The sequence below is a fragment of the Salarias fasciatus genome, chromosome 18 (assembly GCF_902148845.1).
Source record: "Salarias fasciatus chromosome 18, fSalaFa1.1, whole genome shotgun sequence".
Taxonomy (NCBI): domain Eukaryota; kingdom Metazoa; phylum Chordata; class Actinopteri; order Blenniiformes; family Blenniidae; genus Salarias; species Salarias fasciatus.
In genome coordinates, this window is record NC_043762.1 from 9,612,335 (window position 1) to 9,634,748 (window position 22,414).

General features: G+C 47.8%; 1 protein-coding gene across 4 annotated transcripts; it reads right to left on the reverse strand.

The window, feature by feature from the left end:
* Positions 1-6,364: 6,364 nt before the first annotated feature.
* mpz (myelin protein zero) lies at positions 6,365-21,311 on the reverse strand. 4 transcript variants are annotated; one of them, XM_030115648.1, is made up of 7 exons: positions 21,068-21,311; positions 19,632-19,798; positions 15,320-15,533; positions 14,321-14,450; positions 13,802-13,844; positions 9,036-9,065; positions 6,365-7,954 (listed from the first exon to the last, which is right to left on the reverse strand). In XM_030115648.1, the coding sequence occupies exons 1-7, from the start codon at positions 21,111-21,113 to the stop codon at positions 7,943-7,945; spliced, it is 642 nt and encodes a 213-aa protein (XP_029971508.1). In that variant the 5' UTR covers positions 21,114-21,311; the 3' UTR covers positions 6,365-7,942. The 4 variants fall into 4 exon arrangements, with proteins under 4 accessions (XP_029971508.1, XP_029971510.1, XP_029971507.1 ...); XM_030115650.1 differs by lacking the exon at positions 9,036-9,065; XM_030115647.1 differs by lacking the exon at positions 6,365-7,954 and having other exon boundaries at positions 8,678-9,065.
* Between the last annotated feature and the right edge of the window lie 1,103 nt (positions 21,312-22,414).

The following is a 22,414-nucleotide window of genomic DNA, read 5'->3' on the forward strand; positions in this document are numbered from 1 at the left end:
GTTGTATTAAAAATACCTGGTCCCCACGGCGAACCAGAGGAAGGCTCTGTGCCTTCTCAGAATGGGGATGTGAAAGTAGGGGTCCGTGAGGTCGACCAACGTCATCCAGTCCCCAGGGTGGACGCTCTCCAGGAGGTGTGTGACCGTCAGCATGCGGAACCTTCTGGTGGCTATGTGAGCGTTTAGGACCCGCAGGTCCAGAAGGGGTCTCATGTCGCCACTCTTCTTGGGAACCAAAAAGTTGGGGGAATAAAATCCCGAGTGCGCCTCTGCCGCGCTCAGCTCCCTGGCGGAGGAGCGAGGACACTTCTGCTTCGAGAGCGGCCGCCCCTGCAGGGTGGGAGGTGGCCGACAGGCGAACTGCAGGGCATAGCCACTTCTCAGCGTCCTGGACAACCAAGGAGAAATGTCCGGAAATGGAGTGTGAGCGGCTGTGCCACGGCCTGAGGGGAACGGCCCACCCGTCCTCCCGGCCTCGGGAGACGGGGGGCCCCTGGCGAAAGGGCTGTGGAGGGGGCGTCCTATGAAAAAAACGCGAGCGGCCGCTTCGGGTCCGCGGACCAGCGCTTTGTTGGGAACAAACCCAGCGGAGGCAGCACGCTCCCGCGGGCTGTCGGGCTGCTGACCTTGGTGATGATGCCGGGGCCGTGGTGCTCATCAGCAGGCCGGCACAGCTCCGCCGCTCTGACGCTTCGCTGTGCTGGCACATGCGGAAGCCGGTGGAAAATGCAGCTTGGAGCGTTTGCAAGGTACCAGCAGGACCTCGACGGCGCTCCGCTTGTGCAACACGCTCGGCGGGAGAGCCAGCGGCCCAAGCTCGCTGCTGTGTCCCACTTACACGGCCGCAGCGCGGTGAGAGCGTGGAGGGAGTGCGATGGTGCAATGCGTCCGGATGGCTCCATGCGCGCTCCGCTCCCCATATCACACAGCCAGAGAAGGGAGGGAAAGAGCCCTGCCGAGCTTGACATGCTTCAGTCATGGAAGCACGGGAAGAGGGGAGGATTGCTGCTCTTTGAGAGATGTAACAGGCCTGATGGCCTTTATTTACATGTTTGACAGCAGGTGCAGGACGAGCGGACAGGGCGCTCCGCGGCTCGGGAGCGTGAGACCGTTTTGGCTGGTCGGCAAACCGGGAGGAAGGTCGGAGGGAAGATGGCCGGGTCTGGCCAGTCGCCGGGAAACTCCAGGGGGCTGGTCGTCCCTGCGGGAGGGACTCGCGGCGGGGCTGCAGGTGCGGGGCGAGCTGCTGGGAGTCTCGTGTCCTCTTCCTCGATGTCCTCAGGGAAGAGCTGGGATTTCTCATGGTAGACCTTGTCGACAGAGGCCAGCAGGAAGATCATGTTGTTAGCTAGGGAGAACATCTGGTTGCCGCTAGCGTAACCTCGATCCAAAAAGCCCGCCATGCGCCTGTCCCTCTCTGACGGCAGCATGGGCTTTCCACCAGGCCAGGCGGAGGATCTGGGAAGAAGGCACAGCCTGATGGAGTCCTCTATGGCAGGTACTCCAGAGACCGGCAGCCAGCTGTCCACACAGCAATATTCGCGGTAGCCTTTCACCGTGCCCTTGGCGTTGAGTGGCGTACCCCAGCCCCGCTGCACGTGTGCTTGAAAAGATGGCATGGCGGGACATATCACCGCAGTCCGGGACCGAGTCTGTGACTGGGTCGGTAGCCTGAGTGCAAAGTCGAACTGGCTCTGGAGGCTGCGGCAGTAGCGCGAGGCCAGTGCACTCGGCGGCGGACGTGAAAAGCCCCGCAAGGTGCTCCACAGGCTCGCGGGGGGGCGTCTTGGCGGCTGGCTCAAGAGAAGGTGGAGACGGAGTCGTCATGCTGAGTCAACCTCCATGACGCCGAGGCGCTGCTGCTGCTGCCACTGACCTCGGCCCGGTCATACTTGGCGGGGGCGGAGGTGTCTTCGGCGGTGTCCTCACGGCCGGGAACCGGGGAGGCGGAGCCCATGAAGGCCGCTTGCTGCTGACTTTCTTCAAGCGGCAGAGTGAGGCAGGCCGGGCAGGAGGACCGCTGGCGGTGATGCTGCCAGCCGAGGCAGATGAAGTAGCGCTCGTGGTGATCCTGCTCGATGAGCGGAGCGCCGCAGGAGCGGCAGGTGAAGGGCATGACGCCCGTTGGCAAGTCTTCTTGGGCCGGCGAACCCATCCAGTCTTGATCCGAAGAATCTTGAGTGGCTTCTTGATGTCTCAAGGGCTGGGGAAGAAGAAGGGAGAGCGACCGGCGCTGACTCGGGATATACCCTTGGCGAGGGCCGTGGTGCTATGCCATCGGGCGGCATCGAGTTTTCTGTTGTCTCAGTGGATTGGCTGCGCCAAGGAGGAGTACCAATAGCGAAGCCCGTAGGCAGGCTAAGCATATCACGAAGTAGAACTTTTTTTTGGACATTTCATCGTATTTTGCACTGGAAAGTGAAAATGAGATTGTTCTGTATGTAGACCCTAAACTAAAATGTTTTTTAAACGCCTGGACTCTCATGTACTTTAAGACTCTCACTTCTATATTCATCCGCATGCTGTTAGCTCTTACCTGTCGCTGTCACCGTCGCAGACTTTCCTCAAGATGCGGTGAAATCCAAAGACACCATATCCGTAGACACCTCGCTGAGGGTGGAGAGGCATGTCTAAAGCGCCACCATCTTACCGAAGTGGAGGAGCCGCAGCAGTGCATCTACAGAGGTAAGAGGCTGTCTTTCATCTTAAAGTAGAATTATTCAATGAATTTTCCACAGATTTCCAAAAGGTTTGATTGGTTAAAAACGTCACACGCGTGGCTATGACACAGGATGCTTGGATGTTTTAAAAACAAAATCCAACACAATAGAACTGGAAAAGATGCTGCATTTTTTGTCTCTCTTATGGATGTTCTAATTAAACCAGATTGTGTAGAATCACTTTTCACTGGCAAAGTGTATATAAAGGATAACATGGAGAGAGCTGGTTGTTAATTAGTGAAATAAACCCAGACAGGACTGATTGAATCCCTCTGCTCTGCCTCCAGGTTCTTCGCAGAAAATATAGCTCACTTCACATTACTCCACATGTTACTGGTGCTTACAGCTGCTTACTGGTGAAACAACTAACTTGAGACTCTCTTTCGGCCGAAACAGATTAAATACACAAATTGCTTAGTCCTGCTGATCATGTTTTGTAACAAACCATGAAAATTTTCGATCTCAAAGCTGACATGAAATCATCACATTATTCATTCCGACACATTTTCAGCTTTCAGACATTTTATTTTCTCTGTTTTAGGTTTTTTTGTTTGAATTAAAATTGCAGCTTTTATTTTTCCCAAAGGTAGCTGATGCTGGGAAGAAGATTGGAGGAAGATCAGACTACATCTGGATGAAAGACACTGATGCTGGATGTCATGGCCAGAAAAAAATATCATCAATAAACGGGTATTTTATAGTAGTATAGTAGCAGCCAGCATAGCCAGCCAGGTGCAAGGACGCCTGATTGACATTGACGATTGGTCGACATGATGGTGAGCCAATAGATGAGATGATCCACCCGGAAAGCCACAGAAGGAAAAAATCGTCCATACCACTTTTAAGTTGCATTCTGGGAGTCTGTTTTCATGACAGACTCTGATTGCTCAAGCTCTCCTCTTTCTTTTTAACAGCGGTATTTATTTCCAGTTAGAATGACACTTAATATGCTAACTAACAGAGAGAAAATAAGTAAAGTGAAGTGAGACAACGTTGTGGGCTGTCATGCTTCTGCGGATTTATACATATTTTACAAGAGATATCTTAAGAAGTTTAGTTTCATATTCGAGAGGGGGAATTGTACGATAGTGACAGCTCACTAAAGCGTTCACAGCAGTTTGTAACAGCAGCCAGTGGATTTCTGACGCAATTGTTCAGGCAGATGAGACCAAAATATCTGAGATGCCAAAAGTCCAGTGAGTCATCTGAAAGCAGTGATCAGTCATGCAAATAATCAAGCGCAAGGATGATATTGAAATAGGATGTGACACATTCAAGGCATATTTCCTATGGAGTTCCAAATGTAGAAAATCTACACCTTTAAATGGTCCAGAGATCAGTTTAATACTAGGAGGGTTGAGGCTTTTGAAGGGGAAAAAAGACAAAAAATAAAAAAAAAATAAAAACACAAGTGTAATTTAAAAGGTTAAAAAGGGAAAATTAAGATGGATTGAAAAACTAGAAGGGCAACAAGTGCAACAAAAGGAAGACTCACTGTTGCACATGATGAAACACTTGTTACTTACCAAATGTCAACTCCACATATCATCCAGGGGATGAAATTCAGAAATTCGTAGGAATGTCCTGTTTTCTTTGCTTTCCAGACAACTAATATCATGTAGCACTATTGTAGGGGTGTCAGACACACATTAGTTGAGGGACCACAAACAGCCCAGTTTCATCATTAAAAACAATGTTATTTTGATATTTTTCCTCTGTTGTGGCACAGAGTATATGCAAAGAAAATGTTTATATTTTTATAAAACCAAAGAATTACCACAAAGATTACTAAACCAATATTTATTCAAGTTTAATGGGACCTTCTAGTGCAAAATACAATGAAATGTCAGAAGATGATTTACATTTAATAAACTAGATGATTTATTACTGAATGGTCTCGAACAAGGTGTATGATTAATTATTGAGGCAGTTTTACACCCCCAACTTTAACTTCAGTCGGAAATGAAATCTAGAAAACCCCGAGACTAGAAAAATTTAATTAGCATCAACCAATCAGAGGCGCTGCAGCTCAGCAGGTCACCACAAGCACGTGCATCAGTGAAAGTCTGAAAAGGTTTCTGAAAAGGTTATGTGTGCTCACTGATCCCCACCTGCACATTTCATTCACAACCCCCCCCAAAAAAATGAATCCTTTATAAAATTACACTTCGTTTTGTGTAAAATGTGAAAAGGTTGTAAATGGCTGCTGAGCGTTTCTTGCTCGTTCATCATCATTGCTTTTAAATCGATGGGTGGCAAAGGGCACAAAGAGGAGAAACCGTTTCAGTCTCCTCCTGCCACTGCGAAGCAGAAAAACTTCCTATTTTAATTCCAAAAACCCAAATCCTTTCTGTTTAAAAAAAAAAAAAGAAAAACGAAAGAAAGAAAAAGAAAAAACCACCGGGTGGTCATTGTGCTGCATTTAAAACCAGCAGATTACATCCACCAGAATGTTCATAATGTGTGTGTGCGCGTGTGTGTGTGTGCAAATGCCTTCAGGTAGCTAATAGGTTGGTGCTGCTCTATAATGAGTTTTATTTTATTCGGCTGCCATCAGAGTATTGAAATATTTCAAATGTGGGCTATCTCATTCTGGAAGGCCCGTCTTCTTTTGAAACGTTCATGAAAGTCTTGGCAGGCAGAGACATTCGTGACAGATTTACACAATGCTGCGGACTCGGATGTGAAAGAAAGACACTTTAGGCATTCTCAGCTGGGTTTACTTTGTCTTGTGTTGACAACAGCGGCGCTTTGGGCTTTTATTTCTTTTATTTACGTTCTCTTTACAACATATTATACACTGTCATCAAAAGTCGTTAGTGCGTTTGAATCATCTCAAGCGTTAAAACAAATGTAAAAAATAAAAATAAAAATTAAGAAGCTCCAGTCATTTCAAATTGAAGGAAGGTTACTGTGCAACTATGACTAATACAGTGCATAATACATACAAACAAAGGCGATTTCACACAGTTTTGTCTTATGTCGGGTGTCTGTGTGGCTTTGCTGCAAAAGAAGAAAACATTCTTACTAATCCAGTCGACTGGATCGTTAAACAGCGTCTAGTGAAAAAGATCTCCAGTTATAAAGACGTAGGTTTTAGCACCTCTATTCCTGTTATAAATTTTAAAGGAACATTCAAGTCTACACTATCTACCCTGCATATCAAGCTCGCAGATCGCCATCCATCTTCAGCTCAGGGTTGGAGAAGGAGCACCTTTAACAGAAAGCTCTGGGGGAAGAGTGCGCTCTATCTGTAGTGATGCATATGGATTTTTGGCTGGGCTTAACATGCCAGATAAGTCTCTTCCTCTGAAGCTTTCTCCCACAGCAAGCACCTTCCACCCTTGTGTTTTTTGTTTTTTTTTCACTCCCCGGCCACATGGAGCTGAATCTGAAACTGACCAAGCCGTTATCCAACCCCTCCGACATCGCGCGACAACTTCAGTTTTCCTTCGTCGGGAGTTAAATGCACCACAGAGAGCCACACAGCACCGTCCACAACACACAAGGTCAGAAATATAATATTCCATAGAATACAATTACATTTCTTTCCTGCCTTGATCAACATGTTGTCTGTACACGTGTAAAAAGTACATTATTGGCTTTACTTAGGGTGACATACTGCAGTTTGCTCTTCTTTTTCTGCTCTGTATGAAATCTGTTTTTTCTTTTTTTAACTAGACACACATATACAAAACAAACAGGCTTTGGATTTGCGACCAGAAGAGAGCGAGCTAGATTATAAGTTTCCGTTTGGCGTCTTCAGTGAGGACGAAAGGCGCATTTCTTCCCGTGTTTCTCATTCCTCAGCCAGCAGGCGGTAGAGGAGAGCGTTTTTTTTGCTTTCAAACCAGCAGAAATAAGACAGTAAATGGCCAGAGGAGGAGGGAAGGTGTTCTGGCAAAGGGGGACGAGGCATTTGAAGGACAAAACGAGAGGGCGTTCATCGATCACTGGCGAAGACGGACAGAGGGGAGGGAGGTGTCTGTCACCGAGTTTAAGAAAAAGGAGGAGGAAACAGAGGAAGAGGAAGGACAGAAAAGAGAGGAGCAGAGCATTGAGCTTTAGGCCTGGCAGTCAGATAAGGAGAAGCTTAAAGAGAGGAGTGGATTGTGTAGAGGCCTTTTCTGTGGGGGAATAATGCAGCGCAGAGTCACTAAACGGCAGGAAGAGGGGGAGATAAAGGAAGCCAAACACGTCAGGACAGACAGAACGAAGTGGGGGGGAGAGAAGACGCTTCCCAGGATGGGAGTCCAGACGAAGAGTGAATAACAGAGGAGCGGAGATGCAGAGACAGATATCTCCTTACCAGCACACGCTAAAATAATTAGCCCTGGGTTGGCGAGGAGAAACGTGCAAGCGGATTAAAACCGAACCGAAAATAACTCTGCGAGCACAGAAGCAGCACCTCTTCCTGGTAAGCCCCTTTTGTCAGGCTCCTGAGAGCGTCCGCCAGCCTTCGGGGGCCTTGACGTCATTCGGGGTTGTCAGTCGCTGGCCGACAAGTCAAGAGCGGACATCCTCACGACGCACTCAGGCACAACGGCGTAGTAGGCGCTGCCGCCACCGCCGCCGCCGCCACCCACTTCTTTCTCTTCCACCCCGCCTCCCCCCCCACACACTGCTGTCGGCTGAAAAATGTGCAGCTGTTACTGTAAGCCCGTGCGCTCTTATAGGGGCCAGAAATAGCCCCCTTTAGCCAGGGCAGGGACACAGCGACAACCTCCATTAGCTCAAATGTGAGAGGATTGAATCACCCCGAGCTGGAGGGCTTGAACCTCTATCTGCGCCGGCTGAGAGCAGGAATCATATTTCTCTCTCACTATCACTCTCCTCTCCCTCTCGTTCTCTCCTTTTTTTCCTCGATCTGAAGTCCAGAGTGCTCTCACAGCTCCGCTCAGTGTGTGATTGAGTCGTAAACATTAAGAGAGAAGATTCAGGGGACTCTAAACACAGAGGGATGGCTTTGGGCTTCCTCTTAAGGAAGTTATGTACGTAGTTAGGCCTTAAACAGTTTTACAGTTTGCCCAATGAGTGCATACAGGGTCCCGGATGAGGCGTTGTAAAAATTATTTGACACTTTTGCCACTGATATAGTGGGACTATTCTTACAGCCAGTGCTGTCTTGAAAGAGTGGAGATAATAGGAAATAATGGGGGCTGCATCAGGCTGGGCAGAAAAGGAGGGAGCAGACTAGAGGAGTGGAGGCAGTCATGGAGAAGTCAGACCTTTATCTACAGAAGGAAGAAAAGAGGGAAGGGAGAGGAGAGAGAGAGAGAGAGAGAGAGAGAAACAGGATAGAGCGGTTAGCATATAAATCACTTCTGTAATTTGAATGAACAAGAAAGTCAGGAAATTCACAGTGAAAGCAGGAAGAAATGGCAAAAGCAGGGGAAAGAGAAAAGGGATCAGCGTGAGAGGAGAAAGTTGACATGAAGTCTCTGGGAAAAAAAAAAAAAAACAGAAGAAAAGAAAGGAAGAGAAGTAAATTGGCTTGTCCCCACAGCTGGGGACCGGCGATGCGTATCGGACGCACTTGGAGGGAAGCTTTTGGGCGGATAGGATCACAATGAAAGGAACTCGAAAGGCAAAAAGCAGGAAGCGGCTTTTTAGATTTTGTTATCAAACTCGGTCGTCTTAGGGTCTCGCTTCAAATGGCATATCTTATGACCTGACAAAAGTACTGGGGGTGCCGGCTGGTTGTAAGAGATTATCAGCACATCTCAGATGTGAGCCCGGGGAAGCTGTGTGTACAGTCATCAGCCTGTGACAGCAGCAGATATGATTTGACTCATTTAATCACGCGCAGGTCGGCGCTGTGGTGGGCGGAGAGTCTGTTTGTGCTGTCAAGTCTCCTCAGGAGTGTTACTGCCCTCCGCTTCCCGGTAGCCCCGCCTCCACCCCCCCCCCCCTCTCTCTCTGGCCTCCTACGCCTCTCTGTTGGGTCTGTTATTTCAGGGCGAGCTGATTTGCGAGGCGGGAGAAGAGGCCGGGCGGTTTGGACTTGGCCGCCCCGCCCTCGCCGCCGGGCCCCTCCTCGCCGTCCCTGCGCGTCAGCTCCAAGTCGATGGTCATCAGCACCCGGCCCGAGCCCTCCTCCCCGCCGCCGCCGCCGCCGCCGCCCCCCGCCCTCTCTGCCTTCCTGACTACTGCTCGCTGCGGCTTCTGCTGCTCGGACGGGGCTCTGGCCACCGCCTGGAGCTGGAGCACGGGCTGGAGCAGCCGGCCGGCGAGCCCGCCCCAGCCCCGCCCCGTATCCTATTTTTTATCCTTGCGGGACTCCTGCTTCTTCTTTTCCGAGGCGGCCGCCTTCACCTTGGAGGGGTCGGCGGCAGGCACGGGGCCCTGTGGGCGAGCAGGGAGAGGGGGACGGGGGGGGAGAACAGGGGAGGAGAGTCACTTCAGGAGGAAAGGAGCGTCAGGGAGAGAGAAATGGCGAGAGCGGAGGAGGAGGAGGAGGAAGGGGAGGGGGAGGGGGAGGTGAGACAGGTGTGTTAATGAGAAGATGAGATGGGGTTAGCAGGATGGGCGGAGCCATGTGTGAAGAGGAGAGAAAAAACACATTTAGGAGGAGGAGAGGCGGAGACGGGCGAGGAGGTAGATACGAAGTACTTTTATGGGAGAGGGTAGCAAGTGAGGGGGGGCGGTGTCCAGAGCTGTAAGGGGGGGACAAAACAGGCAACCGTGCGTTAGGATGGGACACAGTGGCTCCTTACACCTGTGACAACCGAGTGACAATTCATCAGTTACACACACACACGCACGCACGCACGCACACACACTTTCCACTGACACGTCACCAAATTATGGCGCTAAATCCAAAAGATATGAATATCATATCCAGTTTCACTATGTTTGGCTCCATTTCAAGACAAATTGGTTCTCAGTGTGAAAAAAAAAAACCTCTTCCGTTTGGATACTTAGCCAGTCGTTCACAAATGTTTAATATTTTATTAGAAGCGACTGTTTTTCATTTCATTATTTAGTTTGGCACAGTCGCGGTGTTGTTACTACTTGCAGCTCGGTGAAATGATTCAATTTAAATACGACTAAAACAACGGCAATGTGTATCCAGAACAACTTAACACCACATACAAAAATCCATTTGAATTATTCATAAAGCGCATTTTTCACATTTGAAATAGAGTTGTTTTGCTGCCAAATATATTTTTTTTAACCTCCGATGTAGTGTCATACCAATAATTGTACTATTGTTATTCAAATCCATTTTTTATTCTCTGCTTTGTTTGTACTCTGTATTTTTTATGCATGTTTTAGCATGACCCTGGAAAAAAATAGAAAAAAAAATTAATAAATAAATAAAGCTGCACCTTTTGGGGATTAGTTTTCTGACTGTAGAATATCTAATTTAATGCCCGTTTTAACCATCATTTCACCTGCAAATCAACAAATCCATGCATCCTGACTTTAGGGTGACACTCAGAACAGAGGCAGCATTACATTTAAAGCAAATCCGGGCAAAGAGAGCCAACTTGAAATCCGCGAGGTAGATAACTGAGCCCTCGAATAAATATTTGAAGTGAAGGTTAAGAAAAAAAAAAATAAAATTTGTTTACAAGCTACGGGATTGTTTGACTGCGGCTGCGGTCAGGGATGTTCAGCTGAATTTGCTTTTGTACGCTGGTTAACATCAGCTTCAATAATTAATTTAACTCCGACTTATATAATCCGGCCATTCATTCCCAGTCATCCTTTACATCGTCTGTGCAACGCCGCAAAAACATCTCCGCGAAGAAATCTATAAAAAGGAAGAAGAGGAGGGAGGTAAAAAGGAAGTAAAGTGTGAGGCTTCACTTGAGCACAACAAATCCATCAGAAAGGACTGGACCAAGTGGAGATAAGGTCGAGGCAACACTTAACTTTACAACAGCTGTACTCCAGTGCATTAACCTGTGAGTTAACCTATTGAAAAGTATCACGAGTGCACGATAATGCTCTGATGGAGCCTAATGAAACTTCCCTGGTATGTAATGGTTTCCACATTGCTGTGCATGTTTAATACTCTGTTAAACCACGGGCCAGCACGTTGTTGTTGTTGTTGTTGTCGTCGCAGTCTTACAGAGAGCAGAGTGCCACATGCGAGGCTCGGAGGCTGAAATACTTCCCCGTCCTAATACATCAGGATACTCAACAGTGGAAAACCCACTGGAGGCTGCTTCTACCCGCTGAAGCTTCCACTAATAATACCCCTCTGATTGCGTTTGAAAATTTATCATCTTTAATTATGCGCCATGCAAAGGAAGCACGCGCTGCAGCCGGCACCCGGCAGAGCGGTGCAGGCCGGCCGCCATCCGTCAGCACATCCGATCATACTTACATACGATCATACATCACTGTATTGTTTCCCATCATGCATCCCATGGCAGCTTCAGGTTTGCGCAGCAAACAGGCCCCACGCTAACGAGGCGCGTGCACGGTGGAAACACAGAGCCGCCCGACTTACAGGGGCTGCTCACACTTCAAAGGAAATGTAGGTACAGTGGCAAAATAGGACGAGTTGGCGGGGAGGCAGATAGCTGGGTAAGTGGCTGCGTCCCCCGCTGCATACTAAAAAGAGGAGGTGACAGGTGAGGAGGGAGATTGAGAGGTAGATGAAGAGCGAGAGGTAGTGATTTTCTGTCCGTAACCAAAGCAGATCAGAACCCAGAATACCTGAGGAGGGAGAGAAACTGGAGAGAGAGTGAGGTGGTGAAGACGGGGGGAGGGGGGGAGGGGGGGGGGGGGGGGGGGGGTGACAGCATGAGAGAGGTGGAAAGGAAAGGAAAGGGGGAATAACAGAGGATGGATGCTTCACATGGTCAGCAAGGGAGTGAAAGGCAGGAGGGTCAGGAGCAGAAAAGGAAGTGGTGGATTGTGTGATTGAAGCAAGGAGGGGGGTGGATAAAAAGAATCTGAATGATAGAGGGAGGGAAGGAGGGAGGGAGAGAAGTGGAGTGAAGTCGAAGGTGGAGGCAATTGGGGGATGGAAAGAAGAATAGGTGGTTTGTGTGTATGAGTGTGTGCGTGTGTGTGTGTGTGTGTGTGTGTGAGTGCAGATCGATACCGAGTGCACTCAATTATCATTCCGGTACAGTGTGTCTATGCGCTCTCGTTCCTGGGAGCTTTCTTATGTGTGTGGCTGCCGGGTAAAGTCCTCTTCCACAACTCCACCTAATGGGGAGTAGCACACACCACAGGGTTCCTTTGTCTCTCTGTCTCGCTCACTCCCTCGTTCGCTTCCTCACCCGCAGCCTTCTGGAGATTTGTAGTGCAAGCCCAGCAAACAGAAAGTAACGAAGATGGTGAGGCTGATACAAAATTGTGTTGTGTCAGCAGAGCCTCCTAATAAGGGCTATTTGATCAAACAACCACTTATGAGCGCGCTATAAAATCCCCAGGGTCCTCTGTGTGCGGCGTAGCTACAAGAAAGAAATCAGCTCAGAAGGAGAATAAAAAAATAAAAAAAAAATAAAAATAAAAAATGAAGGAGTGTGAGCTCAGATGGAATAGCTGTTTTCGCCGTATATTTTTCATCCGAGCAGAGACTTGCAGGAGAGTAACTGTAAATGACAACGTTGTCAAATATTTCAGTGTCCTATTGGCGGCGAGTTATTTATTCATATATGCACTGTCACCCGCCGCAGGCACTTGAGAGCAACTGACTGCAGCTCAAGAATAACCTGACAATCATACAACAGTAGAAAGGAAAGAAGAAGACAGAAGGAGGAAGCGCGGCTCCGGGGAGATGAAAAAGAATGCGCTTCTCGGCGATAGGAGGAAGCGTCGGCCCTCGCTGCCGTCGGACCCCTAGGTCGACGCCACGGGGGCAAGGTGGCGCGCCTCGGAACTCGCCGCCCTCGTCGCCTCGTCTTGGCGCTCGCTTCCACCTGCGGCTAAACGAATCACTGTCACAACAACACCTTTGATGAGCTGCCGCGGATATTTTACCTGCGATTCGTTTCAAAGCTGCGGTTTGATTGTGGAAAACGCCTTGAACTCAAATCCCTTGACTTTCCCCTCTTTCTTTTTCTTTTCTTTTTTTCCTATTATCGGCATGCAAGGCGTACAGTCGATTACAATACACCCCCGCAACCATCCAGCCCCCACGTTACCACGGCGTAATCAAACAGAACTTGCCCCGGTGGCTTGTATTCACAAAAGAATACAAGCCACCAAAATGTCTGATTAATCCACCACTTGAGGCTATCACACTCCCATGAGGAGGAGAAGGGGGGGAAATATACCCTAAATCCTCAGCGTGCAGCAGAGTAAAACCACTGATAACAGCTCAAACCATAATAGGCCCAGTGATTTTCATTTGACTCCCAGTGAGCGAAATCAGCAGCTCCTTTCCATTTCCCCACTGCGGGGAAATCACAGTCCCATTCAGTCCAGCAATAGCATTAGCGCCGTAACCTGGCCTCCGCCATTTCACAGTCGCTGGTTTGATTTCTGCCCGGTGGCTGTTTGCTGGCACCGTACTATTTGCCCCCCCCCCACACCCCATCCCCCACCTGGAGGGAGCTGAAGGGGTGACGACCACGCCGAAGAGAGAGGGAGAGAGAGAGAGAGAGAGAGAGAGGGTTTTAAAGCACCTCGGATGCTGAGACGGCACGAGAATTTTAAGAGCTTGAACACTGTTATTAGTGTTTTCGCCGGGCTGAGTCTGAGTGACGTGTTATTTTGCTGTTGATATGTTGCTGCGAGGAGGAGTCGGCTGAGTGCGAGGGCACGCCGGAGCGGCTTGGACTGCCATTGTGGGAATGCGATTATGAAACTGTGCCGTTCTGCGCTGTCATGTTGGACGTGTGCTTTTGTGCGGCTGCTTCCGCAACCCAAAAGATGAATATTCCTTCTGACAACACGTTTTCCGAGCCCAAACACTCAAACGCTGAATGCCATTGTAATCCCTCCAAAAGGACATCGTTTTACTAATAGCGCCGGAACGTGACAGCAAGCCAATCTGTTGCATTTGGTGTTGTTGACTGGATGTGTGAGAAGGCGTACGAGGAAAGAAGGAGGAAGAAGAAGAAGAAGAGGAGGATCAAGGAGAGGGGGAGCGTAAGAAGGGGTACACTTGCCTGTCTCTGCTGTGATCCCTCTTTCTTTTTCTTGCCATGTTTGCTGGAGGGGACAAAAGAAAGACAATGTCAGGATATCGAATCCATCTCTCCCTCCAGTGGTCGCAGGGCAGCACTGCCCGGCAGCTATCATGAAGAGAACATCAAGCTAATCTACTGGCTCTGTCTCAAACACAACCCCCAGGACCGACGCGTGTCTCATAAGATTCGACAGGTATAAGCCCGATGATGGAGCCATCACGGTCATGACGGAGGGGATTATCCGCCCAGAATCCTGCTTTTTCTTGGACCTATAGTGTTTATCAATTAAATGCGAATGAGAGATCATTATCCGTCTTTTTCCAGCTGGCTCCCTTCAAATCTAAACCTCACACACCTGACCAAATCAAACCGTGGCGGCGCTGTTATGCCAGCTTGGCCACACAGGTGTCGGTGCCAGGGATGGGCTCCGGCCTCAGCTCCAGTCCCTGGCAGAGACAAGACTGGCAGAGAGCCGCCGGCCACGCGCCGGGCACTGACCTGACACTGAGGCTGAAGACCCGGCGCGCCACCAGGAACCTCATCAGGTAGTAGATGACCACAATGAGCACCAGCAGGCCCAGCACCACACCGATGATGGCTCCGGTGATCACGCCGGCCTGGATGGGCACTGCGGGCGGGGGAGGGGAAGAAGGGTCGGAAGACAGAGCAAGAAGGATAACAATTCAGAGATATTTCAGGATGAAAAGAAGTAAGAGGTTCTAAAATAGTGACAGGTGGAGGTTGGCAGCGCACGGAGGAAAAAGGAAGGAACAAAAAAGAAAGAGAGAGAGCAAAGGGGAGAGCTGTGAAAACACACTGTCAATAGGAGGGAGGAACTTGGTGGGAGAGAAAGGCGAAAACAAAGCTACAGCAAAAGAAAATAACAGACGAAAGTTAAAAAAAAAAAAAAAAAAAAAGGAAGAGGTGGAAAAGGTAAAATAAAGGTTGGAAGAAAGATGAAGGATGCACACCCAGTGGCTTTAGAGGAGGAGATGAAAAGACGGAGCGATAAGGCAGAGTAAAGGTGAGATTGGGGATGGAGTCACGGAGGGAGAAGGTTGGGGACAAAGAGGAAGACGATGGGAAAGAGGGAAGAGAAACGGGAGGGGAATACGGAGGGGAGTGAAAAGGAGTCAGAGATAGCAATCTCAAATAGAGAAAGAGATAAAATTGTAATTGATTTCATTTAACGGGAGGTGGGAGGAATTCCAAATGAGGCTGTGCGGCTGTTTTTTTTGGGGGTTTTTTTTGGTTTTTTGAGCAGAGTACTTGCTTCAGCTTGATGCAGAAAAGAAAATTAAGATTAATTTCAGACTTTGGGATGAGTATCACAACAATTCAGAACAGTTGGCGCCTGATAAGAAAGAACAATCACCAAAAGTCTGCCATATGGGCTCAGTGGAAAGCTAATGACTGCACACACATACACACACACACATACCCACACACACACTAAGACGAAGCAGGGGTTTTAATTTACGCCGGCCGCCCTCTCACCTTTCTCAAACACCAGCAGACGGACGCTGGAGGGCCGGCCCACTATGTCAGGGGGGTTCTTGGCGTCGCAGGTGAAGGTGCCGTTGTCGCTGAACTCCAGGTTCTTGAGCAGGATGGAGCCGTCACGGCGGCCCGGGTTTCCCACGAACTCCAGCCGGTCCCTGAAGGGGCCCTTGTTGTCTACGTAGGCCGCTCCGCCGGTGTAGTGGAAGATCTGCAGAGCAGACAGAGAAGAGATTGTGCCCTTAATGATCTCATTATAACAAGGACTTCAACTCTCTCTCTCTCTCAAAGAGTTGTTCTTGTTAAGTATCCGATGTCAGTACAATCTGAGCAAGAAAAATGATCACTTTTGCTCTAGATAAAAAAAAAATATGAATCTTAAATTCTGTTTTTCTTTTAATGAAGTTTCCTTAAAGTCAGAAAAAAAGCTGAGCCCAAGGAGAAATAGTTTTACTCTTTCAATTTTTATTACATTTAAGAAGTCACCTGATCAGTGTTGACTTCCCGATGTGTGAGCTGATCTGAGCAGCTTTGGGCTCAACTCCAAACAACTTTTTATTTATTTTTTTAATTATGTACATCTGGTCCTTTGGATCAGTTTTAGATCTATGCTGATGACAATGTCATGAATAAATTAAATTGTAAATTACGTATCACAGTTACACCACCTTTCCTTTGGCAACCTTGCTTTAAAGAAACAATCGCTCCAGCTGGCTTCATTAATGTTTATATGTGAAAATATTTGTCCACTTTTTCTTTTGTGTGAAATTTAAAGATCAAACTGTATTTCATTTTCATTGTTCGATTACAATAATTTGAACTGGTCCATAAACCTTCCTCAAATCTCATTTTTGGGGAAAAAATACAACATTCTCAGGCAATGAAAATGCCAAATGGCAAAATGAGATTGTATTTGTATTCTTGACAAAAAAAAAAAAAAATTTAAAAGACGCATGGCAAGAGCGGGGAACAGTGTGAGCAACTCTCTTCCCACCACAGAAACAAATATTAAGTTGCGTTTGTCACAATCTCAGCACTGGGAACATTATTTCTTGTGCAATAATGCAGCTACCTCCAGTGAAAAGAATGTATTAAACACGTTGAATTGTACTTCTTGTTTATCCAGTCTGCATGTTTGTGCAGACTTCCAGAGTCACACAGCGCTACAAAAGCCGACAATACGCCGAGAAGGAATGTCAATCCCCCTCAAGGCCAGAGGTGGAACTGGGCGTAAAAAGCGGGGCTTAGCTAGTACCGTCAAGGAGAGTCCTTCTCCCTCTGTGGCTCCGGTAAATGTTATCTTAAAAAGAACGGCAGTGCATTTGCTGGCTCCAAACTGTAGAAATGCCTCAGAAAAACAAGAATGGCTGGGTGTCGTCCAAACAGAAAATATCATTCACTCATTTTCTGAAAGTTTCAATACATCTTAAAGTGAGCCACAAGAGGAAGTGGTTGCATTTTTCTTTAGCAATCAGGCTGAGACTGTGAAAGCTTTTACTTGGTTCAGACCTGAAGGCTCCGTTTAAACAATATTAAAAGTGAAAATGAATCATTTTTTTTGTTTTCATGAGAAAAAATTCACTTTTACAAGGCAACATTTTAAAGACAATGCTCGCAGTTTGCATGCCAGACCACAAGTTGGTGCTGTTAGCTGCTGCCGTAATGAAACCATGTACATGTGCACAGAGAATAATACGCTGTTAACATTAACAATGGCGAGTATGCAGGCGATCGTATGGACGGACCGCAAAGCTGGATCGTTATCAGAAGTGGCTGTCAACTCTAAAACGACGAAATCCAGGAGAATCTGTAGTGTTGCTATTGTCCGTCTACTGAGCATGTGCAGGGCGGACGTAGTGCGTGTGCAGCAGCACGTTTCCATGGAGATGGAGCTAAAGCGTTTACAGAAAAGCTCCACCATAGGAACCATTTTCAGAAAGTTTTAGTATCTCGTTGAAATGAATCCCCAGAACCCAATGAAAGTTTTGTACTTAAACTTCAAGCTTTTAACAATTTAACGGTAATTTTGAGACTGCGTCGCGGCGTCGTGGGTAAAACTCACAGAAACAATACCATGGAGCTGCTACAGTGCCAGATCTTATCACCGTTCAAGGTAAGAACAGATAAAATTTAATTTATTAACCATTTAAGAGAGAACAACAGAGGACTTTTTGAATTATTCGCAAACTTTGAGTTTGCTGAAACGGGCAAAAAGTTTTATGGACTAACGAAACACGGCTTGTTGTTTCCCCAAGTTTTTGATTTAAACCCGCAATAACATTTCTTTCTGGGGCCATTTGGGACTTTGGAAGCAAACACTAAATGCTCAATAATGTTGACAAAAATGGGAAGCACACAGTGATACAGAGCAGCATTAGCATTCATCTGGGGTTGGGTTGTTTTTTAAAGACAGCTTCTCGTTTTAAACTGTTCCACACACTCTGCTGAGGGAGAAGTCCTGGCGCTCCATCCAAGTTTCTCAAATGCGAGATATCTATAAAACTTTAAATATCTTTCCAAAACACCAAGTGTTGTTGTTCTTCATAAATATCAGAATGGTATCAAAATAATACCCAGACCACCTGACGTGACTTCCAGAAAGATGACAGCTAATAAAAGTTCCATCAGCAGCAATCGATTTTTAAAAACATGAATGGCTTATTGAATTTTGGGAGAAGCTTCGGCGTTAATAGGAGCATCATTCACCACTCTGCAAGGTCAAGGTCAGACCTGACTTTATCCCTCCGAGAATAAAAGCTCTGTAATTGCGAGACAGCGAGTCGTTTGTGAGTCACAGAAAAAGCTTTCATATGCGACGAGCATGTGAGGAATCAGAAAAGACGTGTGAAAAGGACAAGTGCAGCGTGAAAACAGATAGATGTATAGAACTGTAAATCTGCCCAGGCAGAGAATGAAATGAGCGACAGGAGATAAGTGAAGGGAAAAAAGAGAAGCGAAATCTCGTTTCAAAGCGAGGCCGCGGCGGGAGACAGATGAAGGCGAAGGAGGTGAGCGGAGGACATAATGAGAGAGGAGGGGAACCACAAAGGAGGCCGGGCTTGAGAGGAGGAGATTAAGGGAGGTGGACAGAGGGAGGCACAGTCGGGACGGCCAGATAGAGAGATTAGAGCGATGGCAGGACGATAAGGCCAGAAGGAATGAAATTAAAGAGCAGGAGGCCGGCCAGGCAGCCGCAAGATTAGGGGAGAAAGTTTCTTTTTTGTTGATACACATGTTGGAATAAAGTATTATGAGTGTGTGAGGATATTTGAAACGTTGAAGCAGTATTGTATTTTCAGCATTTGCAGTTTTTTTTTTTTTTGTTCGTTTTTCAAGGTATCATAAGTGATAATCTTAACGTCTCAGGTTCACTCAACACAGGAGCTGGCTCATCCTCCCACATCATGACAGCTCTGTTTGAGGTTAATTGGAGCCTCTGAATCGCCCGGAGGACTGATTTAGGCTTATCTGAGGTATCTCTGTGATGCACTTATGATTTTTCTAGGATGTAACCTGATTTTTTTTTTTTTTTTTTCCCCCCAAATCATCAGCTGTGATCAGCACCGAGTTCGAGGAAGTAGCAGAGAAGGACGGCCGGACAAGCACAGCGAAACCAAATCTACTGAACTCAGAGCTGTTTGCTCGTATTTCTATCAAAAGAGCATCTGTCTTCTGATCGCATTGCTTCTGAAACCCACATCCTCCTCTTCTGACTAAAGTTTTGTTCGTCCTCGTGCCTGGTAGCTGTGGAGCTTTAGAAACCAAACACACACACACACAGGGAAAAAAAAAAGGTTTTTTTGGCAGAAGACGCAGTCATTGTTGGCAAGTCTCGATGTTTTGTTGGAGCGAAGAAAGCCTGTTTGTTTGTTTTTTTTTTCCTTCAATATTTATAAGTGAATGCAAAAAAGGTGAGCTTCAAGTAGGACCAGGCGGCAGAAGATTAACACCAAAGATACGGTCTCTTCAGCAGCGAACGGCAACAACTAGCTGCTATCTTTATCTGTCTGCTGCTTCGATCCTGACAGGTATTGTACAGAGGGGTTAACCGAGTTTTTCTTATTAAATTGAACCAGCTGCCAGCTGCAGCTGAAAACCACACTGATGAAGGGGGAGACGAAGGAGTCTGAACAGCGACGCCGTGGGCTGTCAGCGCTTTGTGGAGCTTTCAATATAATCAACAATAGCCTCATCAGGCACTGTTTGGCAGTCACTGAATTGAAATGCTTGGTTTATTTACTAGCTGTAAACCTATCGGTGTGTAGTTGTGCTTAGTGTGTGTGTGTGCTTGTGTCAGTTTGTGCATTACAGAAATGCTGTCCCGCGAGCCGTCGGGCCTGTACGTCCAGGAGAAGGTGACGTCCTCCGAGGTCCAACGCCAGGAGAAGAAAGAGCAGGACAGCCGGATGTCAGAGCCCACCAAGGCGTGACGCTCCCAGCCAGTGTAAATGACGATGGCCTGGGACGGCTCGGGCACTGGGAGGCACAAAGCAGACAGACGAGGCTCAACACACATGACAGGGCTCGAAAAAAGAAGATATGGATGACATCAACACTGACTTTCAAGTCCTTTCAATGCTTACTTAAAGAAAAAGTGTTTTAATATTTCAGATTTAGAAGACTTGTTTTGTAAATGAGCTTTCCACTTCTGAAAAAAATTAGTTCTCTGCAATCCTGAGTATATCTGAGTCCTCCTGACATTTATTCACACATGCAGACCCTCATCAATAAACTGCACATTCAGCGGTGTCAAGTCTGCTCTCCACTCCAACACGCACTCCGTAAATATTTGTGTTATCACCGCAATAATTTTGTAAGTCTCTAAAAGTCAAAAGGGAAACTCATTTTCCCCATTAATATGGATCATGTTGGCCTAATCATGTGCACTGTTTATGCTTGAATAATATTTAATGATCAATGTTAATTTGATTCTGCCTGCAAAAATCAATATTTTACTTCCCTCCAAAATGCACTCAGCATCTCAAACAAGCCCCCCCCCCCCCCCGGGAGCCGCTCCACTCCCGCTACTCAGCAGTGTCACTGCCGCATTGTTCCCGTCCGCTTGCGAACGAGCCGCCGCGAGTCACAGCTATATCAACACTGACGGCCCCGAAGCGCTCCCCGTCTGCCTCGGCGCCCGGAGAGTAAAGTTCACAGCTTCCACCGCGAGCATCCTTGAGCCATCGCCAGCCCCCACACGACTTGTCAATGAAATCGCACTCGACAGTTTTAATTAAAATTCCGAGGAAAGAATCTGAAAGTATCGGAGAGGGAAGGATGAGAGGAAGCTGTCTGCTCTGAGAGCCAAATCTCCACCGAACCCCGGTCCAGAAGTCATAATCCGAGTGCTCTTTAACGGCGAAAGCTTGGAGACACCTGCTTCCTGAGAGCAGCCCAGATGGACGTTTACAACACGCCATAAACACTGGAAATTACAGTCGACCATTTTGACTTTTAAGGTGTGATCAAGAGGGTAAATATCAAAAAATCAAATAAAATGTCCATGTCATTGTGCAGAACCAAGGTGGTGACCTTTTTTTTTTTTCTTAAATCAAATTCATTACTTTTAAGGTGAGCAATTAGGAAGAAATACAAAAACTGACATATCTTCACCTAACCTTTAACCCTACAAGAGGTACAGGATCATCTGTACATCGTTTAACACATGAAACCTTTTCTAAGCTAATCAGCAAGAAACTAAAAATGTAAAAAGTTATTTCCTCTCTCTCTTTTTTATTTTTTTACCTATTCCCAGGAGGGCGACCGACGTCAGCGCCAGGAACGTCAGCATGGTTTCTGGCTTCTTGCGGAGCTCCCAAAAGACCGATGCCAAAGACGTGACAGGAGCCTGTGGAGTGAGAGTCCCTCTCTGGAGGGAGCGCTGGATGTGGAGGGATGAGAGAGAAAGAAAGCGAGTGCAGAGGGGCGCAGGGTGCCAGGACAGAGGGCTTCAAAACGGGACAACAACAGAAAACCCACTGTCCCCTGGTTTATACCCAACCACACCCCTCGGCCCGGGCCCGGCCCGGCCCATTCCTCCCCTCCTCCACCCTCCTCTTCCAAATCAACACACATTGTCTTCCCAAGGTGGAGACAAAAATCCAGGAGTACCGACCGCCCAACTAACTGGGTAAACAATGGCTGACTGAGGGCGAACGTACGGCATCATGAAAACCGCCTGTCAGGCGAAGAAGGCGTGATCGATTGGAGACCGAGCTTTAATTAACGCGTGGCGTTGAGGCGTCGGTGAGGCGGTATGACATGACAGGGCGCCGTGACCACCTGCGGCCGCTCATATGTGAACGTCGCATGAGAAGCCCCGGCAGTCGGGGTTGTGTTTACAGTGAGACGAGCGGCGACGGGGGATTCTCCGCCGGGGTCAGCTCAGTGCTTTCCCCTCCGTCTCCACGGCTAACCTCTATCCTCTCCGTGCACTTTCACCGGCTCTGAGGCCAACGGGCCAAAACAAAGCCTCAACTCTTTGCCCTCTCTTTTTCTCTCTGTCCTCCCTCTCTCCAGATTCCTGTCTTCTGCTGACGTCTAGCGCTGGCACACAATGGGGAGAGAGGGGGACAGGGGCCGACTGGTGTTTGCCTGTCTGTCAATGGCGCTTTCTTCCTCTCCCTTTCTTTCTCCAGGCCTCCTTTTCTTCCCCCCCCCCCCCCCGACCCGCCCAGACAAAGCCGTGCATTCAAAGCGCGGCGCCCACTCCTCAGTTTTCCAGTAACGCAGACGGCGAGAGAGTGGGGAGAGACCTGCTATATATAGATGGGTTGATGCGAGGACAGGAGAAGACGCAGACGTCGGAGAGCAAGACATTGGCAGCAGACACAGACGCAAAGGGGGGAGAAAATGAGACGAGAACCAGCGGTGTGAATGTGGAATTCCAGCAAAAAGCCCTAATTTCTGGAGGCCTCATTCCATCATTTTGTCACGCGTCATAAATATGCATTCATTTAGCCGCTGGCATAGTAATAGTGAATACATGCACAAATTAATGGTCCGCGGTTCTTCTAGTGTTCCTGCAAAACACACAAGAAGCTGGATGTGCTCATTCTCGACGCGTAAACCAGATCAATCATGAGTCGACAC

Coding starts and splice junctions, on each gene's coding strand:
- mpz (XM_030115647.1), bottom strand. CDS start 21,113: ATGCTGACGTTCCTGGCGCTGACGTCGGTCGCCCTCCTGGGAATAG. Junction 19,799..21,067: donor GGTCGCCCTCCTGGGAATAG/GTAAAAAAATAA, acceptor TGTGCCTCCCAG/TGCCCGAGCCGTCCCAGGCC. Junction 15,534..19,631: donor GCTCGCGGGACAGCATTTCT/GTAATGCACAAA, acceptor TCTGCTCTGCAG/ATCTTCCACTACACCGGCGG.